The sequence below is a fragment of the Ctenopharyngodon idella genome, chromosome 18 (assembly GCF_019924925.1).
Source record: "Ctenopharyngodon idella isolate HZGC_01 chromosome 18, HZGC01, whole genome shotgun sequence".
Lineage (NCBI taxonomy): Eukaryota > Metazoa > Chordata > Actinopteri > Cypriniformes > Xenocyprididae > Ctenopharyngodon > Ctenopharyngodon idella.
Window position 1 is genome coordinate 30452986 of NC_067237.1, and position 21254 is coordinate 30474239.

Sequence of the window (21254 nt, forward strand, 5' to 3'; positions counted from 1 at the left end):
CTTGCTGAATAAAAGTAATTTCTTTAAAAAATTCTTATCGACCCAATAGTAGTGTACATACACTACCAGTCAAAAGTTTGGAAACGGTAAGATTTTTAATGTTTTTAAAAGAAGTTTCGTCTGCTCACCAAGGCTGCATTTATTTACTTAAAAATACAGTAAAAACAGTGATTGTTGTGAAATATTATTTAAATTTAAAATAACTGTTTTAATATTATTTGAAAATATTTTAAAATGTAATTTATTCCTGTGTTGGCAAAGCTGAATTTTCAGCATCATTACTCCTCAGTGTCACATGATCCTTCAGAAATCATTCTAATATGATGATTTACTGCTCAAGAAACATTTATTATTATTATCAATGTTGAAAACAGTTGTGTACTTTTTTTTTTTTTTTTCAGGATTCCTTGATGAATAGAAAGTTCAAAAGAGCAGCATTTATCTGAAATACAAAGCTTTTGTAACATTATACACTACCGTTCAAAAGTTTGGGGTCAGTAAGAATTGACAGTAAAGACATTTATAATGTTACAAAAGATTATATTTCAAATAAACGCCGTTCTTTTGAACTTTCTATTCATCAAAGAATCCTGAAAAAAAAATATTGTACACAAAATTTTTTTTACAATTTGTAAATTTTTTAGACATATTTGTAAAATATGTCTGTTTTTACTGTATTTTACTGTATTTTTAATTAAATAATTTTTAATTAAATAAATGCAGCCTTGGTGAGCAGACGAAACTTCTTTTAAAAACGTTTAAAATCTTACCGTTTCCAAACTTTTGACTGGTAGTGTACATAAATATAAGATACTCTGAAACAGAATGATGTTAATGGATGTGGAAAGAGTAATCTGAAATACTGTATTTTTTGTCGCTATGAATATCTCTCATAACACATTTATATATGTAAACCTGCGCACAAGCACACAAATTAGTGTTGACAAGTCCGCGGTTTTCCTACTTTAACACGGTTGCCGCGGGTTGTTTTTTTATGTCCGTGGGTTGAAGCGACCCCAAATAACATGATATTTATCCCCCAAATAAGAATTTTGCCAGGGGAACCCCGCCACAAAGCTGGAGTCAGGGGGACCCCCCCGAAACGCGATTGGGCTAGTTTCGAGTAGCAATTGGGCAGGTTTTGTTGTGAAAACCTGGCTACCCTGACACAAACCTCTTCCGTTTTTTTTTTCTTTTTTCTTTCTTGGAAACACTTCATAATAACTTTCACACAACCTGACTAAATGCAGGTTTGTGGTTTGTGTATTTTCTGCTCTGATTTTGGGCAGAAATCTGCAGAATTTTGTTTAATGGTTTTAACATAGTAAAATATGTCTGCAAAAAAGCATTCAATTATGCTTAATTCATGTACAATATTGGTCAAAAGTTTGGAATTTTTTTAAAGTGCTTTTGAAAGAAGTCTCTTGTGTTCACCAAGGCTGCATTTATATGATCAAAAATACTGTAAAAACAGTAATATTATGAAATATTCGTACAATTTAAAATATCTGTTTTCCATATGTTTTAAAATGTAATTTATTCCTGTGATGCAAGCTCCAGTCTTCAGTCACATGATCCTTCACAAATCATTCTAATATGCTGATTTGCTCAAGAAACATTTCTTATTATTATCAATGTTGGAACCAGTTTTTGCTTGTAATATTTTTGTGGAAAATTCTTTAAAAAAAGAACTTTTAATGGGTATTGTAAATTCAAGTATAAATAAATATAAAAAAAAGGTTTCATTAAATGTACATGAAGTATATTATATAATGTAATGTTAGCTAATTGTCTTAATGATAGTTCATATAAAGTGTTAGCTCCAGCTTCTTTAGAAAAAGAAGAATCAGTTGTTAGTACTCATCTACATCTTTCGTGATCTTCCTGCAGAAATCCAGACAAAGGAATCCAGTTCTTGATATCCAGGGGCTTTATTCCGGACACAGCTATCGGTGTGGCTCACTTCCTGTTGCAGAGGAAGGGTTTGAGCCGACAGATGATTGGAGAGTTCCTGGGTAACAGCAAGAGGCAGTTCAACAGAGATGTGTTAGAGTGAGTCATGTCTTCATAAACCCTTATGCACTATAGTTTTCTCTGTATTATAGTAATTTTGCAGACGATCTGTCTGATGAGGCAAAGGTTTAGTCCTAAATCCTGTAAAACATCTATATAATCCCTCATAAATATAATAAACCAGCTGAATTTAAAACTATGTAAAAATATGTACAAATATACTATATAGAAATAAAATGATGCAAAAAGAATTATGCAAGATTATGCAAAAAAAAAAAAAAAAACTCAGAATTGGCAATAAACTGTAAATCTAAATAATAAAAAATCTAAAAAATATTGTGTCAATACATAATATTAAACTATGACATTAATTAATAAACTATAAAATTATATTCTTGTTTTGAAAGGGATACATTACAATTAGGGTTAATATGATGACATTAACCTGACCAATGTTAACCAGCGCATGAATATAACTGCATATTCAGGATTGGGGTTTATAATTTAAGAACCAACCACTGAAGGTAATAACGGCACATTTTCATTTCTTACAGTGCTGGAGCTTCATAAATTGGTCTCTTAATTTAAACAGAGCGCATTTATGAGTTTTACGTGCCTCTCTCTCTCTCTTTCTCAGCTGTGTGGTGGATGAGATGGATTTTTCTATGCTGGAGCTGGATGAAGCTCTGAGGAAGTTTCAGGCTCATGTGCGAGTGCAAGGAGAAGCTCAAAAAGTCGAGAGACTCATTGAAGCATTCAGGTGAGAATCACATATACCAGTGAAGAGTCATTTCCTTGACACACATGCAATTTTTCAGATTAACTATGGCAGTTTTATCCACAGCTTTTACTGGGTGCAGTAGATTTACTAAAATGTGCATTCCTGTGTCTTTCTTTCAGTCAGAGGTATTGCATGTGTAACCCTGACGTGGTGCAACAGTTTCACAACCCCGACACCATCTTCATCCTGGCCTTTGCCATCGTGCTGCTGAACACAGACATGTACAGTCCCAACATAAAACCAGAGCGCAAGATGCTGCTGGAAGACTTCATACGCAACCTACGAGGTGTGTTAATGTGTGCTTTGGAGCGTGTTGGTGTTTTGAGGTCAGAGATTGAATATTTGATTTTAAATCTTGCCAATTTTAATCAGCTTTCCATCTCCATGTTTAAATTAGCATTTTTTAATATCAAAAGAGTCATTCTGATTATCTCCTAGGAGTGTAGGCAGTGTGTGTGTGTGTGTGTGTGTGTGTGTGTGTGTGTGTGTTGGACAGATTCCGGGTCTCTGATCAAATAGTTTTTGATCTGTTGCCATACTTCCTGCAAACACATACGGTATAAGAGAGCTGTTTAAAGTGAGATGTAAAGACATGGGGACTGGAATGAAATCAGAGCATATTATTTGTTGAGCTCTAGTTTATAATAGGACTTTTCAATAGAGCCAAATAAATCCTCACTTTAAACTGCAATAAGTTACTTAAAGGCTGCTTTTCTATATGGTGTGGTCCTTGTTAACAAAAGATTAATTCCTATTAATCAGGCCATCCAGAACATTAATGTACACAGTTTTTCCTGCCTTATTTTTGCATTTGTATTATAGTGTAAAAAAAATTATTAAAAAATAAATAAATTCACCTTCAGGAGTGGACGATGGGGCAGATATTCCGCGGGAGATGCTAGCCGGCATTTATGAGCGGATTCAGCAGAGGGAGCTGCGCTCCAACGAGGACCATGTGACCTATGTAACCAGGGTGGAGCAAAGCATTCTTGGAATGAAGACGGTGAGTCAGTTCTCTACCAATTAAACACAAAGGTCACGTAAATGTGAAAAGTGCATCACCTTTTGGTTTGGGTTGCACCTGTTACAGATTTGAAAAGGTGATTAGAGACAGTGAGATAGCTGACCGAACAACCGTCTCATCAAAATTACATTTATTAGTGGGTCTTGCTGAGCCAAACATTGGCATTACTATCACTCATACTTGTGCAACGGAGGGCTGATGTCTTGCAGAGTGTAGCTCCAACTTGCCCCAAAACACCAGCCTGGAAGTTTCTAGTATGCCTGAAGACCTTGGCTGTGTTCGAAATCGCCCCCCTATACTCTCATTCACTATTCTCTACATTACTCCACTAATATAATCCACTTAAAGGAGTGAATTAAAGGAGTTTGTGCTTGAAACGTAGCAAACTGGCAGCTCCAGCAGTAAGATGAAAAGATTTATCTTGAACTCTGTCATAGTAACTAGCATTTATTAAACAATTTAATAATCAAGTAATGCCAGCAATGACATTTCCTCTCTCAAGATCCATTAATGTACTAAAAACATATTTAAATCAGTTCATGTGAGTACAGTGGTTCAATATTAATATTATAAAGCGACGAGAATATTTTTGGTGCGGCAAAAAAACAAAATAACGACTTATATAGTGATGGCCGATTTCTAAACACTGCTTCAGGAAGCTCCGGAGCGTTTTGAATCAGCGTATCGAATCATGATTCGGATCGCGTGTCAAACCGCCAAACTGCTGAAATCACGTGACTTTGGCGCGCCAAACCGCTGATTCAAAATGCTCCGAAGCTTCCTGAAGCAGTGTTTTGAAATCGGGCATCACTATATAAGTCGTTATTTTGCCTCATGGAGCCATCGGATTTCAACAAAAATATCTCAATTTGCGTTCTGAAGATTAACTTTCGGGTCTGGAACGGCATGAGGGAGAGTAATAAATGACAGAATTTTCATTTTTGGGTGAACTAACCCTTTAACCATTTTAAGTAAGAGATATTTAGGGAAAAAACGAAGTGTAACTACATTGCCAAATGATGAAATTGTTATATATATATATATATATATATAAACAGGGCCATCCTTGGGCCACATTTGAGGGGGCCATGCAGTGAATGGACCAATGATTAGTTCTGTAATCAAACTACACTGGTTGCTTTGTCTGTTTTGTGCTACTAATGGAACTGGTTCATAAAAAAATTCTATTTATTTATTTAAATGAATCCGGTTCTGCATAAGAACTTACAGAATAATAAGGAAGGTAAACAACATGGGTTTCATATATAAGTCTGAAACTTATTTTTAACTTATATGCCCCCAAAAACTTTTGCCAGTCTCAAGTTTGATTAACATGATGAAGTAAAAATAAACTTTGCTTAAAGCATCAACCAGTGAAATTCACATTACAGTTTCTGGTCATTAATCTTTCCCACCTCTGTATGCTAACAGCTATGTGAATCAGTTTATAAAAACAGGTATAAAAGTAAAAAAACAACAACAGAAAACTTGAGACTGAAACTGCTTGTTAGTTTTGTGCCATAATTTCAGACTTCACATGACAGCGCAGTAAAACATTGCACCTCCATATGAAATATTAATTTCTTTCCTCAGCCCATGCTGCATCAGAAATCCCCCTTTTCATTTCCTGTGCTGATGGAAGCTGTACCTTTTGAATTGAATTCACTCGATTTTTGATCTCTCAATATTTCTTCCTCAGATACTGTCGGTTCCTCACCGTAGGCTGGTGTGCTGCAGTCGACTCTATGAGGTCACCGATGTAAATAAACCGCAGAAACAAGCATCACATCAGAGGGAGGTGTTCCTCTTCAATGACCTGATAGTGGTGAGACACACACGGATCAACACATATTCGCACATGTACAAACAAACAACTGAAAATAAACAAAATCTTTTTTTCCCCTCTTTTTTATGATGTTAGATCTTAAAACTATGCCCTAAGAAGAAGAGTGCCGCAACATACACATTCTGCAAGGCCATGGGCTTACTGGGAATGCAATTCCATCTGTTTGAGAATGAGTGTAAGAACACGAACACACACAAAACATAGTTAAATATAGCATATGTTTAGAATTTACTATAATTAAAAATATAGTTACAATTGTTAGTTATAGTTGACCATGAAAGTGTTATATTGGGTATTACTACCATGGAAAAAAAATTATAAATAAATCCAAAAATAAATATATTTTAAAATTTCGAAATATTTTTACTTTTTTTTGTATTGTTGTATTACTTTATATAATTCAGTTGCTACTGAAGAATTACCCAATTTTAATTTCCTTTTAAGTACCATTTTGTTATTTTTTAACCTAATTCAGATGCATACATGTTTTTTTTAAATCATAAAAACAGAGAAAAATTAACAAATCCTCAAGGCAGGACCTTACTCAATATTTGCAGTATCAGATATGTGATACATACGATACAATGCGTTTTTTCCATCACAGATTACCCTCATGGAATCACGATATTGTCTCCGTTCTCGTCAGAGAAGAAGCAGGTGGTGAGTTTCTGTTCTCAGAGCGCAGAAGAGCTGCTCAAGTTTGTAGAGGACCTGAGAGAGAGCATCGCAGAGGTGGCAGAGATGGAACAAATTCGCATTGAATGTAAGTGTCTTTGCATGTTACTGTGTGTTCATTTACTCATGTTCACATTCTTTAGGGTAGTGATAGTCACATTTGTTAAAAATTTCAACATAAAAATAATCTCTGTGTTTCTGGACGTCCATGTTTTGTCTAAAACATATCCCATAGACTTACATTGAGAAGCTAAAATCTAGGGAACAGTAAGAAACCACCCAGCAACACGTTAAACAATCTTAGTGGTGAGTTTTGTATAGGTAAACATCTCTCACATTAGCTTCAGAGAAGACAAAAACAGTTCAAAAAGGGGTTTTGCAGCGGTCCAAGCAAACCATTTTGGGTTCCCCAAAGAACCTTTTAGTGAAAAGTTTGTAAAAGAGCCATTTTTTTTAGTGCGAAGAATATTTAAATAATCTGAAGAACCTTTCTACTATAAAGAACATTTTGTGCAATGGAAAGGTTCATGGATGGTAAAGGTTATTCACGAAAACCATCAATACCAATAAAGAACCTTTATTTTTAAGCATATAAGGGGATGTGCTGTATGTAAAAGAAAATTATCATTACCTAAAGGTTAGCTTTAATAAAAATTAATTCTCTACATTCCTCTGTGGTTTGAATGCTATGGTTGTGGCCATCATTAAAGTGAATTATGCATGTGGTTCTCAGGGGAACTAGAAAGACAACAGGTTGTGAGAAATCAAACTAACAAGAACGGCACACAACTAGACATCCACGCTGGACCTAGTTCTGCTTCAGGTACACACACACTTAAACACACACACATGCTCATACACAACATTAAGCCTATTTTTGATGTCTTGTATATTTGTGTGGTTTGCAGGGGATGATTTTTATGAGAAAACGGGGAGCAACACGGTAGAGGTTTGTATCAGTAAATCGTTGTGTGAGCGCAGCGCAAAATTATGTTCCGATTCTGTGTGCATGTATTTACAGTGTCCTCCAAAAGTGTGGAAACACCCCAGGCAAAGTGGGATTTTGGATAATATCAGCATAAATCTGTATAATTTTTAGTGATGACTTTGCATTGATAAGGGACTATGGAAATATATTAAAAAATGAATTCAGAGCATAGAAAAATACTAGAGCTATTTATAAAGCATCTTCAAACTGTGTTCTGATGCATCTGTTGTTCTGTCAATCAATCAGTGAAGCTATAAAGGTGTGCTGCTGACACAATAAACTTAAAAAAGAAACTATTATCCAATCAGTACGAAAATTATTGTCTTCAATGATAATTGCATAATCCCAAATTTAAACCTAGGGTGTTTCCAAACTTTTTAGAGTCATTGTAGGTGGTGACAGCACGTATTGTAGTTAACATCACTATCTCCTTGCAGAATCAGAGATAACCTCCCCACCGTCCCCCCACTCCCTGACCTTTGCTTTTGACCCCTGAGCTCACTCTGTCCCCTCTGTCCATCAGAATGGAGACACCTGCCCTCGGTGTCTTCACTGCAAACACACACCACTCGTGCAGAGCAATAACAGCACTGCCGTCCCCCAGAAAACACCACCCACTGCCCCTCGTCGTGATCTGTAATCGATGGCCTCTCATTCAGGCTTTTGCTGACTGCTGTGTTTTAATCCTGCATACAGCTGCTGTTGTTGTGGGGTGAAATTCTTTAAACTTAAAAATCTTTATGCCAGTCCTTAAGTGGAAATGATGTCGACAGTGCATTCTAATAAGACGCGCTGATAACACATTCACACATACAGCCTTCGCCTTAAAGAAAATTTTGTGACTGTAATGCAACGGATTTGTTTAAATATAACATCAATGCCATGTGCAAATAAATCCTATTTTTTCTGTTATATATCCTGAGTTCAAAGGTTTGGGGTCAGTTATATTTAAAAAAGTAAGAAAGTTTAATAATAATTTAATCTTCAGAATTTAGTTAATGTGTGTAAATATTAATTTGAGTAATGTGTTTGTTTATAACTGATACTAGTTACTTTGAAACAAGTTGATGAAATGGAGAGAATAAAGTTTTTATTTGCATTTCTTTCAAAATATAATGATTAATTATTAATTATAATGAAATATCATTAATTTAAAAGAAGGTGTAAAAGGCAAAACCCCCAAACTATCGGTATTGTTATCGGTACACTGTAAAAACATATTTTCATGATTTGTTAATAGAACATTTTTCTTTTGTCAAATCAACTTAATATTTTGAATTTCTGTTGATTAAACCAATCGCCTTCATTGTATTGACTCAAAATTTTAAGGCAACCAGGTAACTTACTTTTTAAAGGGTTAGTTCACCCAAAAATGAAAATAATGTCATTTATTACTCACCCTCATGTCGTTCCATCTTCAGAACACAAATTAAGATATTTTTGTTGAAATCCGATGGCTCAATGAGGCCTCCATAGCCAGCAATGACATTTCCTCTCTCAAGATCCATTAATGTACTAAAAACATATTTAAATCAGTTCATGTGAGTACAGTGGTTCAATATTAATATTATAAAGTGACGAGTATATTTTTGGTGCGCCAAAAAAACAAAATAACGAATTATATAGTGATGGCCGATTTCAAAATACTGCTTCAGGAAGCTTCGGAGCATTATGAATCAGTGTGTCGAATCAGCGGTTCGGAGCGCCAAAGTCACGTGATTTCAGCAGTTTGGCGGTTTGACACGCGATCCGAATCATGATTCGATACGCTGATTCATAACGCTCCGAAGCTTCCTGAAGCAGTATTTTGAAATCGGCCATCACTATATAAGTCGTTATTTTTTTTTTTTTTGGCGCACCAAAAATATTCTCGTCGCTTTATAATATTAATATTGAACCACTGTACTCACATGAACTGATTTAAATATGTTTTTAGTACATTAATGGATCTTGAGAGAGCAAATGTCATTGCTGGCTATGGAGGCCTCACTGAGCCATCGGATTTCAACAAAAATATCTTAATTTGTGTTCTGAAGATTAACAAAGGTCTTACGGGTGTGGAACGGCATGAGGGTGAGTAATAAATGACAGAATTTTCATTTTTGGGTGAACTAACCCTTTAAGTTAAACCAACAATTCTTTTTTACAGAGTATCGGCAGATATCACTCTGAATAATCGGCTATCGGTATCGGTGGAGAGAATTAATATCGGTGCATCTCTATTTAAAATGGTAGTGTATATTAGATTACAGAATTAAAAAGGTTGCAAATTACATATCATGTTGTAACTTTACAAAAAAGACAGCATACCAATAACATGAAAATGGAATCTTAACTAAGTTAAGATTTGCAATGCACGTCCAGAGACTCCATCAGCAGTAGTTTCAACAGCTCCTGCACTGGAACTCATTAAAATTCTAATACTTCATTAAAAAGAGATGAAATGAAAAGGAATGAGCTGTGGTTAGTGTGGACAGACAGGCTACATGAGTGCTCTTTCATGAGATGCCTCGCACATAACACGTATACACGTGCAAACAAGGTCTATCAAGACAAGGTGCAAATTAGCCAGCATGCAATAAGGACCCTCTCTGCCAAGTGTCTAGGCCCTCAAGGGGCACTTTAATGCTTCTTACAGACGGATAAAAATATAACAGTCTGATTAGCAGCGCAGTGATAAGAGGAAATGCATAAGATAGCAGGTAATTATCCAAATCTTGGCAGGTCAAGTAGGAAGACACCCTGCTTTCACCCACTCCGACCGCGCTGTATGTACGTAGTCATGCCGTGTTTTGCCACCTGCATGCTCTGTGGCATGGCCTCGTCGTGTGATCCGCACCAGAGGGCCGTGAGAGTGCAGCAGGCCAGGCTGATAACGCTTCCTGCTTCTGGCTGTTTCTAAACTAGGTGTCAATTCACAACAGGCTCCAAACATACCAACTCAGCTCTCCTCTGGCCCCACCCAGCGCTCAGCAACACCTGGCCGTCCTGCCTAGCCCCGCCCCTGGCTCCGCCCTCACCATCTCCCCCGACACCCTGATCCAGTGCCAGCAGATCGTGAAAGTGATCGTCATGGACGCCGCCGGGCGTGGCCACGTGGAGGCGTTCCTCAGCCACAACCCCGCCCACCGCCTCATCCAATCGGCTGTGTCCACGCCCATCAGGTCACGGGAGGGAGGCAAGCAACAGCAGCCGCCCCTCCCTCCCCCGCCGCCTCCTTATCATCACCCGCATCAGTTTTGCCCCCCGACCCCTCCACCACCACGCCACCTGCTGAGCCAACGCAGGTACTCCAGCGGGACACGCAGCTTAGTCTAAATAACATACACACAAATGAGTTTACACTTGTTCACAGATCACCTAAAATGAACATTCTGTCTTTATTTAATCTCCCACATGTTGTTCCAAACCCATTCTGCTAACATTATATATATATATATATATATATATACACATACACACACACACATAATTACTAAAACTAAAATGAAAACTGAAAATATAAAAATAAAAAACATGTTAAATATGAAAAAATACTATAATAGTGTATATATATAATACACTATTATAGTAGTTTTACGTTATTTTATATTTTCAGTTTTCATTTTAATTTTAGTAATTATGCTACGTGCTTTCATTATTTTTATTTTTATTTAGCTTTAGTTTTAGTAATTTTATTACTAAAATCACTTTTGTTTAAACTTTTTAAGTATACGTTTTTCATCTAATATTCAGATTTTTTTTTATTTTTTATTTCAGCTTCATTTCAATTAAAGGCACAATATGTAATTTTCGCCGCTAGAGGTCGCTTATTCAAAACAAAGGTGTACCTTGATGATGCCTTTATTTTGCGAAATCATGGGGGGTGTTGTCTTCACGTCTACAGCTGGTGGAAAAAAATCGGGACGAGACTCGGGCAGAAATCATGTTCATGGATGAGATTATTAACGTTACTGTAGTATGAAGCAGAGCAGGGCCGAGTGCTGTGAGAGCAGAAACGAGGCGGCTGGAGAGATTGATAATGAGAGACGAGCGCGACACATGGCTCGAGAGCAGCGGAACTTTTATTATGCCGCAGTCGCCGCTTCCGCTTCTTCCGGTCAAGTGTATGTGGGGTAAAGCAGTACTATTTTATTATATTAGATACATTTGTGTGCTGAAAGTTGTTATAGTGCTACTCTGCGTTCACTCAGGCGTCTACTATGAAACACTTAATGCACACTGCAGTAAGCTAGATCGATATTAGGCATGGTAAAACATGGTATTCGCTGTAAATCAAGAAAACGAGATTTAAACAATAAGACTTACTGTGTTGAGCTGTATAACATGATTAGTTTTCTGTCGATGAATGTATCCAAACAGTTGCTCACCTGTCTAAAAAGACACATAATATATTAAAGCATCTTTGGTGTTTCCATGGTTTCTATAAAATAAAACCAGAAACTGAAGGTAACGCGGGTATGATGTCATTGATAGGCGTCGCACGGATATTGTGCCTTTAACAAAATTTTTTTTTTTTTTTTTTTTTATCATTGCATGGAAACAAGCTGTATAAAAATTCTCTTTTTGTGTTCCTTGGAAAAAATAACAGCATACAGATTTACAGCAACATGAGGGTGAATAAAAAATGATGGAATGTTAATATTTATGTGAACTATTGCTTTAAAACTGAACTATCATGTACTCTTTTTTGAAGATAGCACAAGCAGCCCAATCTGAACTGTTAGGCTCACATCACTCAAAAGAAGATATTCTTAGAATTGTTGGGTCCTCATGGCCTTAAAGTGTGCATTTAAAGTGAGTAGATGTACAGTATTTTTTTAAGAGGGTTTTTTCTCAGATCTTTTTTGTGTGTGTTCACCATGTCCCTATATTCAAATTAAGTGTTTATATATTTTGATTTCTCTTAAAACACCCATGTTGTGTGACCCAAATTACAATAGATGGATGTAGTATAGAGAGAGTGCTTGTGAAGGTGAATTTATTCAAAGACACCACCATAAAATAATGTTTGCAATTATATAAATGTTCACATCATATTTTGTATGGAGATAGGAAATCACCACCCTCTTTCAAAGGACTTACCTGTTAGTCTGAATCCCAAAGATGAAATCCAATTCCAGTATTTGGATATAAATCATACCTCAACATTTCTGAAAAGGAAACATGCAAAAGTAACTTAGTTAGATAAAAGAACACCCCCTGAGTGAGTTTAGATACAACAAATAACAATTTGCGCACACGTCACTGCAGTAGGCGCTCTGAACTAAACAGTAGCCAAGGCAGATCATGTGACCTCTACTGCTTTCCCATTGGTGGTTGTCAGATCATGTGAATCCACATTTGCATTTGAATGGCAAAATCTCACAGAAAATGAATGATTTTATTGCTGCAAATTACTGTCTTTTAGTGAATTATTCAAACTGTGTTTTTGGATGAGATTTAGGTCAGGACGTGGCCACTAAAGAATTTCTAACTTCCAAGATAAAAGCTATAGATTTTGTCTGTATTTGGCATCATCTACTGATGTTTTTATCCTGTCAAGAGTCCCAATCTCAGCTGCTGTTAACTAGGCATTGAGAAAGGTCACATGTGACCAAAACATTGCCACTTTTTCATTAAAGCAGCGGTTATATCTTCTCCTTCGTTGTTAGAGTGTGCAGGCTTTTTTAAGTGTTTCCCTAATTGGAGTTTTCAGTCTACGCACCTCATTTGGACAATTTTTAGAGTGCGTTGAGTTCCTGGCTTTTCTTAAATCGAGGACGCTGCCATCTTGTGTGGAGGATGTACTTGATCTTGGCTACGTTCAGACTGTCAATCCAAATCTTATTTTTGTGCATATCCAGTTGAAGTCCAATCAGATTTAGCAAGTGTGAATGGCCAAAAATCATGTGAAATGTGATTTTTACAAATCCGTTTCGAGCTATATTCATATGTGGACACACAATGTGGACGTCAATAATTTTAGATCAGATTCCAATCGGATACAAAAATAATCAGATTTGGACTGACAGTGTAAACATAGCACCTGAGAGCCGTTCACCTCATACCTAGCAAGGGTGTTGACTGAGCTCCATAAACCCTTTAAAACATTTGGACAATCGGCTCTTGACTTGTGCCTGCTTCTTGATTTTTCACTCTGTGTGGCGTGACAGCGCCATGGCTTGTCGGACAAAGCAACAGTAACTAAGGGGGGCGAGTCTTTGCGAAGGGTCAATTACTCACCCTCATGTCGTTCTACACCCGTAAGACCTTCGTTCATCTTCGGAACACAAATTAAGATATTTGTGATGAAATCCGATGGCTCAGTGAGGCCTCTATTGAGAGCAAAGCCACTGAACCTCTCAAGATCCATAAAACTACTAAAAACATATTTAAAACAGTTCATGTGAGTACAGTGGTTCAATATTAATATTATAAAGCGACAAGAATACTTTTTGTGCGCCAAAAAAACAAAATAACGACTTTTCAACAATATCTAGTGATGGCCGATTTTAAAACACTGCTTCGGAGCTTTACGGAGCACCAAAGTCACTTGATTTCAGCAGTTTAGCTGTTTGATAGGAGATCCGAATCACTAATTCGAAACAAAAGATTCGTAAAGCTCTGAAGCAGTGTTTTGAAATCAGCTATCATGAGATATTGTTGAAAAGTCGTTATTTAGTTTTTTTGGTGCACAAAAAGTATTCTCGTCACTTTATAATATTAAGGTAGAACTACTGAACTCACATAAACTGTTTTAAATATGTTTTCAGTACCTTTATGGATCTTGAGAGGTTCGGTGGCTTTGCTCTCAATAGAGTCCTCACTGAGCCATCGGATTTCATCACAAATATCTTAATTTGTGTTCCGAAGATGAACGAAGGTCTTACGGGTGTGGAAAGACATGAGGGTGAGTAATAAATGACATTATTTTCATTTTTGGGTGAATTAACCCTTTAATGTCCTTTGAAAAGCACATTTGAATTGCTAGTCTGCGTTGAAATCTGCACTAATCTATATCGTTGTCTACAAATTCTGATTGGTTATCTAAGGGGGTAGTTTACTTATCCAAATAAGGTATTTACATCATTGACAAACATTTTATAGTATCCTGTTGAAAAATGTCAGAAATGACTATTGATATAATTTTTTTCATATATTCACACTTGAATGTACATCAAGTAGCCTATTGATCTGTTTGGCATTATATCATGTTTGTAAATGAGTATAAATGAAAGTTTAAATGTATAAAAGTCTTTCCAAATGTTATTTTCACTTTGATAATGTATATTTACAACATATTTTTAGAGCGACACAAAGCAAAAAATACAAAATTTGAAAGAGGGTGGTGAGATGGTTTACTAACTAGAGCCAGGGGCCGGCTTTAACCCAGCTAATCATCTCAAATCAACCAGTTTATTTTGTCCGGCCCTATAGAGCGACTCTGTAGCGTGTTACTGTGATCAAGCCTGGTGCTCAGGTAGCTTCATGTGATAACCAGGTGCACATCAAACCTCTGAGAAAATATCAAATGTTGTATACTACAAGGCTATGACTGAGAAATTGTATATTTTTAAAAAAAACTTATCACTTAAAATGTTTATTAAAATATTATGTTAAAATCTTTTGGGGGGAGGGGAAGCATTTGTGTTTTCAAAGGATCTGGTGGATTATGTTTGTGTTTGCCACTTAGATTTCATGTTTTCTGTATTGCATGTCAAAAGAGATTCATATGTTTATGTGCAGATCTTTAAAGAGCTTTTATCTGGAGTATATTGACACTAATATTTATGTTATTGTTTTCTTTGCTTGGTTTTTGAATCACAAGACTAGTTTTTAATTACAAGTATATCTGTTTTCCAAGGCATTATTGGAAATGATGTCATTCTGTGCTTAGACACAGGAATTACAGAAAAGCAGCAAAAAAATGTATTTATAAATCTATTTATTTATACAGAGTAGAGAATGAAAAGCTTTATTGTATAATTTGCACAGCTGTTTATTCATTAAAATGCGCTGATCCAATACAGTCTATTCTTCGTGTACACCTGCTCTGACATGTTTCTGGGACCATTCAAATCATGTACGCTCCTCTACCACCCATGACGAGTCAGAAGCTGTTCATTTTCTAGGTTAAATTAGTACGTAGCAACATATTTGTTTCCAAGTACATGCCGACACATTTAAACCCAGCGAGGGGCTGTATTCTGACTGTGAAGTTGTGAACATGCACTGCATTTTTGTGAAAATGCACCATAAACTCCATCCTAGAGTCCATAGTTTCAGTCTACTGTGAAATTCTTGACTCAAATTCTTCCCAGAAGTTCATTATAAAAAAGAGAAGCTAAAAATGTCTTCAAAAGAAGTCAATGCTGAAATTCATGTATAACTTGTCAAAATATGGCCTTGTGATGGTCAATGCAGTGGTCCCATCTAAAAGGTTTTTACGATTTATATTTATATTGAGCACTATTATGAAGTTTTATATAGTGTAAAGACACTTGATACGCTCACATTCATATCCTGTATATGCAATGTCACTCAATCATATTTCAACAATCATTAAACGTGCAGAAATAGAAAAACTTGTGTGTGTTTGTGTTTCAGTATTTGTACTTATACTCATCACTATATCATAACGGTATTAAAGACAGCAATCGGAGGCCTGTTAAATAATATAGCAAATCTATTGTTCGGCTATGCTTTCTCAAATACTATTGACATTCAAGAGTTTGCTCACTAATCAGTACTAATTATAAACATTAGCATTTATTTACATAAACATTATCAACTCCATTTATCAAAATCACTATTAGAAATGAGATTAGTTGCATTGTATGAGAAAACTGCCGCCCCATTAAAAATTGAGGAAATCGAACACAAATACAAAATATAGCTGTGACTGTGAGCAGTAATTATCGGGGTTCAAGCTTTAAGGCGTTTAAGCACATGCGTAAAAAGGTATGATGTTTTAATTAGCAAGGCTGTAACCATCTCGATCATAGATGGAAAAGACCATTTACAGCCAACAGAGGCAATTTACTATAGGAAATATATGGTTTATAAAGCTTTTTAACAGTTATTGAGGTTGAGCCAAAAACCTAGGACTAGTTCGCTAAAGTTGGTTTTAGAAATAATCTCCAATATTTAACGAACGATTTGATGGACAGTGGTCGATTTACTAAAACGTGCGCACGATTTACTATTTCATTCCCTCGATTTATAAATCATGCGCATGATTTATAAATCGAGGGAACAAAGAGTAAATCGTGCGCACGTTTTAGTAAATCGAGGGAACGAATTAATAAATCGTGCGCACGATTTAGCCTATTATTTTTTTCCTGCATGTCATGTCCGGGGCTCCGTAGATATGAATGTCGTGGGCATGTGCGAAAAATTGCGCGATATACAATCCTTTACGCATGTGAAAAATGCGAAGGCGCCCCCCGGTGGCCGATTTCTTTAGAATTTCTCACAGGCCTCTAGGGCCGTGAGTCAAACAGGCCCTGCGAGTTTCATTCCGATCGGCCTCCGTTAACCTTGTCTGATAGCTGCTCAAACTTCATTGGCCGCCACCGGCCACGTTTTTTCAGATACGCAAATTTCCTCAAAGGCAGTCTTGGCACCTTGAACAAAGACACTGCATGACAATTTTCAAGTCAATCAGATTTGGGGTTGTGTAGTTATAGCTATTTTTAATTTTTTCCATGGTAATAACGCTACCAAGTGGCCAGTTGCTGCGTCCTTTTTCACACGACCACAGAATGAGCTCTTACGGTTTAGGAGTTATGATTACAATTTTGTACTTTTGACCTCTGTAGCGCCCCCATCAGGCCGATCCTTGGTGACGTTGTAGAAGGTGTGAGTACTACTACTCAAGTCTCTACGACTTGCGGTTTGGTCTGCCTGATCACTTTTAGGAGAGAATGCCAATCCTTAGAAATTTTAACAATTAATAAGGTTTCAGCACGATGTGCCTGAACCAGGGTGCGAATTACACAATGTCCTTCAGGGGGGATCCAGCCTTTATTAGGGGGGTCAGACCCCCACACCCCCATAACTGTAATTACATACACTGCTGTTCAAAAGTTTTGGGTCAATAAGATTTTTTTTTTTTTTTTTTTTTTTTAATATCAAAAATTTATACAATTTGTTCAGCAAGGATGCTTTAAATTGGTCAAAAGGCATTTATAAATAAATGCTGTTCTGTTCTATTTTCATCAAAGAATCCTAAAAATGTATCAGTTTCCACAAAAATATTTATCAGCCCAACTGTTTTCAACATTGATAATAATGAGAAATATTTCTTGAGCAGCAAATTACCTTACTGACCCCAAACTTTTGAACTGTAGTACTTTCTTACTCAATGTTAAAAAATGTAAAATAGTAGATATATGTACACCTGTGCTCTCTTATCAGTTCAGTTATTACAGGACTTTTTTGTTAAACAGTGGTGTCACTGTAAACTCATGGTAAGGCAGAGCCTCCAATGGCTTATTGCTTTATTGTACCCCAAACATCCCCTATACCTGAACAGTCCTCTCAATATAGGACCTTGTGTTCTCCCAGCATCCCTTTGTTTCGACAGCAAGCTTTAGTGCTGCTCTCCAGGGTCCTGAATTGCTGCTTTCACACCGGATGCTCTCTCACTCTTCAAAGCAGCCATACAGAGAATGACAGTCCTTGCACTGGGATGTCTACGAAATCGAGCTCCTGTAATCATTTCAACAATCAGATATTTTGAAAACCTTAAGTATAGGGTTTTTTTTTTTTTTTTTAACCATCATTAACACCATACAATTTCCATTACTGTAACCATTTAAAAAGATTTCATTTAACAACTCTTGTGTCATTCCAAACGGATGACTTTCGTTCATCTGTTCATCACAAAAGGTGAATTTCTGACAAAAACTGAGCTCAATATTTATATATTTATTTCAAAACACAAATATGGTTGATTTCCAAATATACACACAACAAATTCGTATGTCATCTCCAGACACACATTTGGCTTGATAATAATTTACACAAAAGAAAGATAACTTCTGAAAGAGCTTTACAATTTTGTGAGATAAATCTTGATTTGCTCTCAATCAGTACCTGTGTTACACGAACAAATGAAGCAAAACAAGACAAATGAACGACGTATCAAGTTATTATTTACAAATGAATGAACATGTAAAGTGTGTTACCTTACTCTGCCCCAGCTTTAGCATGAGTTAACAGAAGGTTGAATTAATGTCTAAAAAGCACCAGAGTTTGAAACTTCAGAGATGATGATGGTGAAGAGATGCTGTGTGAAAGATCTTTCTTTTAAACTTCAGTTATTGCTTAGAAAAACATTAGTCATAGACATACACGACACAACTTCCGTATGAAACAATAAGTGCAGTCTTCCCCCCATTGTGGGTAAATATAATTCATGTCAGGCCTCTCAAACTATCTAGACTAATGTCCCATTCACACCAAGAACGATAACCACAAAGTCCAAACCAGACCACAGCTAACGATAACGACGCGGTGGAATGATATTGTTGTAATCACGGTCAGGGCGGAGTTTTTTTTTTTTTTTTCTAGCTGATGAACGGTAAAATATTGACAGCCAATCAAAATCCACCCGGCCATAAAGCGCGCGCTGCGATTAACTTCACAGAACGTAACTGTAAATCACGCGCATTAGGCCTACTTAAAGCGGCCTACTATATAACTCATAATAAACGTAATTTTCCGTTGATATGGACGCTAAAATAAATAGTTGTAGTAAAATAGTCTTTTCCAGCTGATGAATTATAAAACATTAAGAGATATTCAAAATCCATGCGACTTTAAAGCGCACACTGTATGTTCACAGAACGTAACTGGAGCGCGCGCTCATGTTATTTTCCGTTGACGTGGACGTGCGACCATTTTAGTTTACAGTCATTATAGTTTCATTCATTTACATTCTTGGAGTGAGGAAGACTAAAAGGAGGGGTATGTTCATGTTCTATGTAAATAAAAATACTCTTCTGCTAAAATGATCTCATAATTTGTCCCCCTCCCAAAAAAAAAAAAAAAAATCGTTTTGGAACCAGAATCATTAGATTCGTAATGACTCACATCTCTAATAATTGCGTTTAAAATGCATTTGACTACAGGACATAAGAAAAACTTAGTTTCTTCCTACTGCTGAATATTCTTTCTCCAGAACATGGCCTACATAATTTTGGAGTTTGATCCATTTTGATTCCATAAGTAGTGTACCATATTCTACAGTAGGTAGAGATAAAATAATTACAGAAGTTGGACAAGAACTACGAGATAAACTTTGATGGATGAGAGTGTCTCCTTGATGTAAATGAGAGATTGTGAGTCAGAGTCGATCCATTTAGGAGAGAATATTTGAGTTCTGAATCACATATATTCCTCGTTTTATCCTTTGCTCAGTGTTTGGCCCCAGGCTCCAAAGTCCCAGCATCTGTGTATGGATTTCATAAGTCTCCATGTCTCCTCCCAACAGATTGACAGAACACAAGTGTCCCTGTTACATTGTCGTCTCTTCCCACTCCAATTCTACATCACCTGAGAGAACAAACATGACAAAATACAGCTCCATCAAGACAAAACAAAAGAATGATCTTCACCATAGTGTACAAGTCACTGATTGTAGGATATATTTTACCCTCCATCGCATCCAGCGAGTCCATCTTCTCCAGAGCGGAGTAATTTACAAACCATATGGACTGACTGTTTCCTTTTGCGGACAGCAGATCCAGAGTGCTTTGATGCAGAAACATGTACTGAGCCTGAGAGAGAGGCAGATATCAACATCTGAAAATGATCATCTCACACTAGTCTACACAATTATTTTTGCAATATACAGTGAAATCTGTCAGTTTTTAATGGGTTTACCAGGTTTTGCACCATGCACATCCTCTCACTGCGCAGTTCTGCGACCAGGCCATATATATCCACAAAGTCATGATCCCTCATATGCTGAATGAGATGATCGAGGGCTATAAACACCCCAGTCCTGCCCACACCAGCACTGCACATACAGACATTAGATACATGATACACACGGTAATATTAATAAACATGTTAAACTACAACCATAAAAAACTTATTTTTTTTACTTGAAATAAAATAAACGTTAACTGAAATACAAAAGAAAAAAAAGGCACTTTATTTCAGGTAGTTGCTGAGGAAACATTTTAATTAAGTTTATTTTATTTTAATTTAGTGTACTAAAATAACTAAAAAATGAATTAAAAATGAATAAAAACTATATTGAAAAAAACTAATACAAATGACAAAAAAAAAAACTTTAAAGTTAAAATGAAAACAGAAAAGACAAAAATAAAAACTAATTCAAAATAATAAAATCTATAACAGTATCTCAACAATAGTAAGAATACACTGGTCAGCACAGATAAAAAAAAATTAAAATTAAAAAAGGTAATTGCGAGATGAGATAAAATAAGAAAAGGCACTTTGAGACAAAGTAGAAATAGAGAGACAATTATGAGAAATAAAGTTGCAGTTATGAGATATAAAGTCAAATTGTGAAATATATAGACACATTATGACATATAAAGTTGGAAATACTAGAAACAAAGTTGCAGTTGAGAAAAATAAAGATATAAAGTTGTAATTAGCTTTTTCTGTAACACTTTACAATAAGGTTCATTAGTTAACATTAGTTAACTACTAATAATGAACTGCACTTAAACAGCATTTATTAATCTTTATTAATTTCAACATTTACTAATACATTATTAAAATCAAGAGTTGTATTTGTTAACATTAATGCACTGTGAAGTAACATGAACAAACAATGAACAACTGTATTTTCATTTACTAAAGTTAACAAAGATTAACAAACACAGTAACAAATGTATTGCTCATGGTTAGTTCATGTTACTTAATACATTAACTAATGTTAACAAATGAACTTTATTGTGAA

General features: G+C 36.0%; 2 protein-coding genes across 4 annotated transcripts in view; one reads left to right on the plus strand and one right to left on the minus strand.

Annotated features, from left to right (window-relative positions):
* iqsec3b (IQ motif and Sec7 domain ArfGEF 3b) overlaps positions 1-13599 on the plus strand; it is a 28587-nt gene extending 14988 nt beyond the window's left edge. Inside the window, exons 6-15 of one of the 3 annotated variants that reach the window (XM_051871133.1) lie at positions 1891-2052; positions 2651-2773; positions 2914-3080; positions 3658-3797; positions 5518-5643; positions 5740-5839; positions 6269-6427; positions 7073-7162; positions 7248-7288; positions 10252-10463. In XM_051871133.1, the coding sequence (XP_051727093.1) occupies positions 1891-2052; positions 2651-2773; positions 2914-3080; positions 3658-3797; positions 5518-5643; positions 5740-5839; positions 6269-6427; positions 7073-7162; positions 7248-7288; positions 10252-10323 (1180 nt within the window). In that variant the 3' untranslated portion in view covers positions 10324-10463. Of the gene's footprint in view, positions 1-1890; positions 2053-2650; positions 2774-2913; positions 3081-3657; positions 3798-5517; positions 5644-5739; positions 5840-6268; positions 6428-7072; positions 7163-7247; positions 7289-10234 lie in introns of all 3 variants that reach the window. The other 2 variants (XM_051871134.1, XM_051871132.1) reach the window with 2 other exon arrangements.
* A 4622-nt stretch (positions 13600-18221) lies between these two features.
* ptprq (protein tyrosine phosphatase receptor type Q) overlaps positions 18222-21254 on the minus strand; it is a 61367-nt gene continuing 58334 nt past the window's right edge. Inside the window, exons 56-58 of the mRNA XM_051871078.1 lie at positions 20201-20336; positions 19971-20094; positions 18222-19870 (exon numbers count right to left, since the gene is read on the minus strand). Coding sequence (XP_051727038.1) covers positions 19833-19870; positions 19971-20094; positions 20201-20336 — 298 coding nt within the window. The 3' untranslated portion in view covers positions 18222-19832. The remainder of the gene's footprint in view (positions 19871-19970; positions 20095-20200; positions 20337-21254) is intronic.